We start from the raw sequence: 6,461 nt of genomic DNA, 5'->3' as shown, positions 1-6,461 counted from the left end.
ATGGAAATGGAGAAGAGTCTCATCCGCTTCTTGCCTTTCCACTCAACTAATAGCTCGTTTGGCCAAACTTCTAAAATAAGTTTATTTTGAAAAGTGTTTTTTCTCAAAAGTGTTTTTTTCAAAAGTATTTTTAGCGAGAAGAAGTGTGTATTTGGCTAATTAATTTAAAAATTATTTTTAAGTGAGCAACCAATGTTTGGCAAGTTTTTAAAAAGTGCTTTTAAGAGCCTTTTGGCCAAGCTTATGGGAGGCAAAAAGTAATTTTTTTGTCAAAAAATAATTTTTAAAAAATGTAAGGTATTTGTCCAAAATGAAAAAGAACTTTTGAGTAGCAGCAGAAACAGTTTTTCTGCTTTTGGGGAGAAGCTACAAATTATAACTTCTTTCAAGAAGCAGAAGCAAAAGTAGAAAATTAATTTATTCAAGACAAAAATAATCTTCCAATAAATTCATATTTTCCAAATTATCCCTCATTAATTTTACATTTTCCTTTTCCTTTTTCTTTTTATTTCTATTATACATTTCTTCTCTTTTTTATTTTAATCATACTCTTATTCTTTTTCTCCTATTCCTTTAAATTTATAGTAAATGATATATTTTGATATATTTAAATTATCATGTAATCAATAAGTAATACCAAACACTCGATTTTGGAATAACTATATTTTGTATAGATTGGAATTTTTAATTTATATTTTTACTTTACGTTTTATATTTTAATTGAACTCTTATATAATAAATATTTAAATTTATTTTTCTTTTCTAAATAATACTAATTACAAATTAAAATTTTACTGTCCTTTTTCGTAATTTGATACTTAAATGTATTTTTTTTAAAGATTGGTCAAACACAATGTGCTTGCAAAACAAACTACTATTTTGCAAAAGTAATTTTCTAAAAAACACTTTTGAGCAAAAGCATTTTTCAAATTAAGCAGTTTTTGGCAACTTGGCCAAACGGGCTCTAAGTGTATTTTTTCTCAAATGTGTTTTTGGGAAAAGACTATTTTTTCTGTTTTTCCAAAATTGTTTCTCCTCCTACTCAAAAGCACTTTTTTCTTGGTTAAACACTTCAATTTTTTTTTTAAATCATTTTTGAAAAAGAAAATACTTTTGACTTTAGAGAGGTTTGGCCAAACAGACTATCAGACATCTATAGTTTTTCTTTTTTCTTTTACTAAATCAATTTACGAATTTTACGGATGAATGTGAATTGTGTTGGAAGAGAGGAGGGATGTTTTCAAGTTTTTTTAAAGATGGAAACAAGATCCATCTGTTTCACTTTATTTGCCGTAGTTTGATTTGATACAAAGTTCAATAAAAAGAAAACTTTTAAACCTTGCTTTTTTTATATTCCATATCATTTGTGTCACTATATAATATTTGAAATTCATAGCGTTAAACGTGGCACAATATTCATGCGGGTATAAAAGCTTCCCACCAAAAAAAATACTAGAAATGTCATTCTTCTTTTTTCTTTCTAAAACGGACTATTAAGAAAGTAGTCTTAAACAAAGTGGAACTGAGAGATTAAAGATGCATCAGAACAATGCAAGATGCAGTTGTAACCACTAAACAACAAATCCAATCACCATTACGTCTTTAACTTTATAGAAAACTCACCAGCAAAAAAACAGAAAATGGAAGGGAACTAACCACCAGAAAGTCAAATACTATCACCGCACATGTCAATATTAGTCCAGCCTGAGATAAAATGAGTTTCACAACTAAGGGGAAGAAGGTAATGATCCTATAAGTTCAAACTCATGCACTGACTTTTCTAATCCTTTTTAATATATAGTGAAACTGCTTTTCGACCCAAAAAATATGTATATTATATAACATGGATGTAGGACTTGTGCCCCAGGTAAAGCATATCTCCTCTACAAACACAACAGTCACTATTTCGTATTGTAAGAAGGAAAACCAAGTGAACCAAAAAGCAATTTATCAGTTTTATAACCAACTCTATAAAATTAGAATTTGTGTTTGCTTTACATTGATCTTTTTCATTTTGTAAGCAATATAAGCTAAGACTACAAGGAAAAAGTAGATGAATTTCATCTATCTTTTCCAGTTCCAATTGCCTCAAGCCATGAAACCACTTGATCAATCGAGGGCCTCTGCCGCGGATTACGATCTATACATTTACAAGCTATACTTAGCACCTCCAAAAGCTGCTTCTCATAACTTGTATCCCATATCGATGTATCGAATATTTCCTCCACCCTGTTCTCAGATTTCAGTTGATACATCCATGACACCAAATCCCTGCAACTTTTTCCCCTGCATACTTCCACGGGACGCTTGCCTGTCAAAAGCTCAAGAAGAACAACACCGAAGCTGTAAACATCGCCCCTAAAAGTAGCAGTTAATGTTTGACTATACTCGGGAGGAATGTATCCCAAGGTTCCGACCAGATCTGTCGTGACATGAGTATCATAGGGATGCAGCAACCTTGAGAGTCCAAAATCAGCTAAATGCGCTTCAAATCTCTCATCCAAAAGAATGTTGCTGGTTTTAATGTCGCGATGGACTATATTTGGTTCCTTATGCAAATAGGCTAAACCACGAGCTGCTCCTTGTGCAATCTTTAACCTCACATCCCATGTTAATGAGTTCCCATCGACCCTTTCATGTAGCCAGTAGTCCAAGCTTCCATTCTCCATGTAAGAATATATTAGCAACCTATCATTCCCGTGCCGACAGTACCCTTGAAGGGATACAAGGTTTTTGTGCTGAGCTCTTGAGAGGGCTTCCACTTCAGCTTGGAATTCACGTTCCATCTGCCCGCAATCCCCAGAAAGCCTCTTGATAGCAGTTTTCATGCCATTTGGTAGTTCCGCCTTGTAAACTAGACCAAATCCTCCACATCCAACAATGTTTGACTGGTTGAAGTTGTTCGTCGATTTTAGCAAGTCTGCAACAGTCAGTTCCTTGCAATCAGAATTCTGGAAAAGTACCAACTTCGAAGGACCAAAAGCATCAGACAATCGGGAAGGTCTGCTAATATCTTCCTCGAAATCCTCAATCTGGTGTCCGGCATCTCTTCTAGACATTTTAAGCAGGACTATTGCAAGAAGAAGTGCAATTCCTATCCCTATGCTGATTGTAATTCCAAGAATTCCACTTTTGCCAAGCTTATTACTAGAAGCAGAAGGAATAGCCGGTCGAACGCCCAAATTGCTGACAGTACAAGGAGAAATAATTTTTCCACAAAGTCCAGGATTACCCTCAAAGCTCGAGCTGGGAAAGCTGAAGAACTGACCGCCAGTTGGAATCGCTCCCTGCAAATGATTATTAGCTACATTGAATCTTGAAAGGAACGTGAGCTTGTTGAAGGAAGAAGGAATTGATCCATGGAGATCATTAGAGGAAAGGTCCAAAACTTCAAGGTTCGCCATATCTGAAATTGAGCTAGGTATAGTCCCAGTAATGTTGTTCCTACTAAGATCCAAGACATGAAGTTGTTTCAGACGACCAATTTCAGGCCAGATTGTCCCGTTTAGTCTGTTATTACTCAAGTAGATAGATGGAGGGAAGCTTGAAGCCTGATTGTACTGCAGACCGCTACCGCTCTGATTCCTCTTGACAAACAAAGGAATACCAGTCGGAGAATTCAGACTAGAAGCATAGCTGTGAGGGGAAATGAGGCTCTTTAGACCAGTTAAACTTTTCGGGATTTCACCTGTGAGTGAATTGTTTGAGAAATCCAAGTAAAACAAATTTTCCATTTCGCCAATCCAAGGAGGAATATTGCCATCCAAATCATTCCACGACAAGTCAAGCACTTGCAATTTACTGCAATTGTATAACCACGTCGGAATTTGCCCATCCAAACCGCAGTTCCCCAATGCAAATATCATCAGGTTTTCAAACCCGCTCACATTTTTGGGAATCTCTTCGCCACGGAAGTTCCTGGTGAGAATAAGAGTTGAAAGATTTCTGCAGTGCTGCAGAACAGACAGAGCTCCAGATAAATTGGAAAGGGTATTATTGGACAACGAGAGGAACACAAGAGATGAAAGGTTTGCATAGTTCTTAGGAATTTGCCCGGTAAATTCGTTTTTGGCAAGACTCAAAATTTTCAACTCCTGACAACTAGAGAGCGAGACAGGAAGGTTACCTATGAAACGGTTAGTTGCAAGGTCAAGAGTACACAGACTTGTCAATCTAGTAAAATCAAGATCAACAGGACCAGACAAAGAATTATTCCTAAGATCAAGCACCCTAAGAACAGAAAGATGCGAAAGCGTAGCCGGCAATGGCCCAGAAAACCTATTAGAATGTGCAGCTAACTGCTCTAACTGTGTCAAATTCCCAAACACATTAGGGAGCAAACCATGAAAGTGGTTACCAGATAAAACTAAGGATTTCAGTTTGGAAAGCTTACTAAGCTGTGGGCTTAGCAGGCCAGAGAAATTATTGGCAGAGAGTGAAAGTTGCTCCAAAGATGTCATTGAATACAACGAGTCCGGAAGGTGACCACCGAGATTATTGAAATCTACATGCAGCTGTTGGAGTGAAGAACTGCAATTTCCCAAGCTTCCAAGATCACCAGTGAGATGATTGAGTGATATATCCAACACCCTAATCTTCTTGCTGAAGCAACAAGTTTCAAACCTGAAACCACCAGTAAAAGAGTTGTTGCTTACATTCAATGCAACAAGGTTAGGGAATTCACCAAACTCACTGAAATTTCCAGTAAACGAATTGCTAGATATATTGAGAGACTGGATTGATTCCAATCCAGTAAATGCCCTCAATACTGGTCCAATTAACACATTATGGCTCAAATCAAGAACTTCCAATTGCTTCAATTTGGAGAGGTCCAATGGCAATCCACCTTCAAGGTGATTATGCGAAAGATCGAGCAATTTCAACTGATCCAATTTTTCCAAGGACTGTGAAATCACACCTCTCAACCCTTTTCTTGACAAATTTAACATGATCACTCTACTTTGAGCTGAACCATTTCCACAGACAACCCCTTTCCATTTACAGCAACTGGATTCATGAGACCAAGCTGATAAAATAGACCCTTCTGTTAGGTTGCCAGCAAATTCCTTCAATGCCAATAAATCAATTGGATGACAGTTTTGAACTGGGGTTTCAAGACTCAAACATGTACAGAAAAGATAAGCCAAGAATACCCAATTCAGGAAACTCATTGCTGAATACATAGAAGAATTATACATAAACAGTTCAAATCAAGATTCCCACCACCATTTATCATAAATTTTACAGCTCGCCACACCTAAAAACAGTTTCAAATGAAGAAAGTTTCCACCCTTATATCCCAAAAACAGCAGCACTAGTAACTCCGCTGGCAACTGAAGCAATTTAGCACCAAGAAAAGACCTTTTTCCAGATCCCTAGCACCCAAATCAAAACCAGATCCCAAGACTGAAAAATCAAGATGACTTAACCGTTACAGCAGGGCACCTTGTTATGTGAAAAGAAGAAGAAAGGCTCAGTTGCAGAAACTTCAAACGCGCATCCCAAAACACCTCAAAAATCTCAAAGAAAAGGCCGACCAACTACTTGTAATTAAAGCAAGTCTCAGTACTAGTATATGAATTAATAAGAACCCTATACCCCAGATCAGAAATGAAATAAATAAATAAATAGTAACAAAATTTAAAGCCTAGAACTAGAAGTAGATATAAATGAGGAAAGCACCTTCTTTAAGGTAAGATTTTTCAACGCCCCATCACTTGCAAGAGAAGCAAGAGTCCCACTTTCCACTGTAAACACGGCACCTCAACTCAAGAAAATTTAATAAATTAATTTCAAGAAAGAGAGAGAATCTAATAAAGAAAAAGATAGTAGTACTAATATAAGTACTGAAATGAAAGGGTGAGACGATTGTTGTTTAGCTGAAAAAGATTGAGATTTCAAATCAACGGAACAGTTTTATTAGATAGACAAAAGTAAAAGACTTAGGATTGTGGCAATTGACAATCAAGAAAAATACAAAAGGGGGGTATCCCGTGTTTATATTTAAGGACAAAACAAAAGAAACTGGTAGACTGATTTGAAAATGGTGACAACAGAGAGCTGACTTTCTTATTTTGGGGACGTATTTGTCTTTGCCAAAAAATTCACAGTTTCTCATCACAAAGTCTGACTTTGCTGTCCAACACCAATTATTTGTCTCTATCTCCGTATTTTATAATATTGAATTTAAATAAATATTTTTTTTTAGATCTGTAAGAAAAATCTTTTTAAGTATAAAAATAAATCTCTTATGTATAAAAAAAAAAAAAAATCATAAAACTAAAAATAAATTTATAAAATAACAAAAAAACAATTGACCCCAACACATTCACTTACTTGCTTACAACATTTAATTTGGTTCGGTCTTTCGAGGACCAGAAGTTTCCTTCACCTTCCCACGTGCAGTATAACGCGTGCATGACCTACGCTAAGTTTTTCTTTTTGAAATATTTATCTAAATA

At 35.8% G+C, this 6,461-nt stretch overlaps 1 protein-coding gene across 1 annotated transcript; it reads right to left on the bottom strand.

The window, feature by feature from the left end:
* Nucleotides 1–1,931: 1,931 nt before the first annotated feature.
* Nucleotides 1,932–6,011, bottom strand: LOC107813730 (phytosulfokine receptor 2-like). The gene is made up of 2 exons (XM_075235868.1): nt 5,683–6,011; nt 1,932–5,445 (listed from the first exon to the last, which is right to left on the bottom strand). The coding sequence occupies exon 2, from the start codon at nt 5,196–5,198 to the stop codon at nt 2,061–2,063; it is 3,138 nt and encodes a 1,045-aa protein (XP_075091969.1). The 5' UTR covers nt 5,199–5,445; nt 5,683–6,011; the 3' UTR covers nt 1,932–2,060.
* Between the last annotated feature and the right edge of the window lie 450 nt (nt 6,012–6,461).

This window comes from Nicotiana tabacum, chromosome 2 (assembly GCF_000715075.1).
Source record: "Nicotiana tabacum cultivar K326 chromosome 2, ASM71507v2, whole genome shotgun sequence".
Taxonomy (NCBI): domain Eukaryota; kingdom Viridiplantae; phylum Streptophyta; class Magnoliopsida; order Solanales; family Solanaceae; genus Nicotiana; species Nicotiana tabacum.
This window is presented reverse-complemented; position numbering and strand designations above follow the sequence as displayed.

Excerpts from the sequence above, each read along its gene's own strand:
- LOC107813730 (XM_075235868.1), bottom strand. The coding sequence starts at position 5,198 with ATGTATAATTCTTCTATGTATTCAGCAATGAGTTTCCTGAATTGGGTA.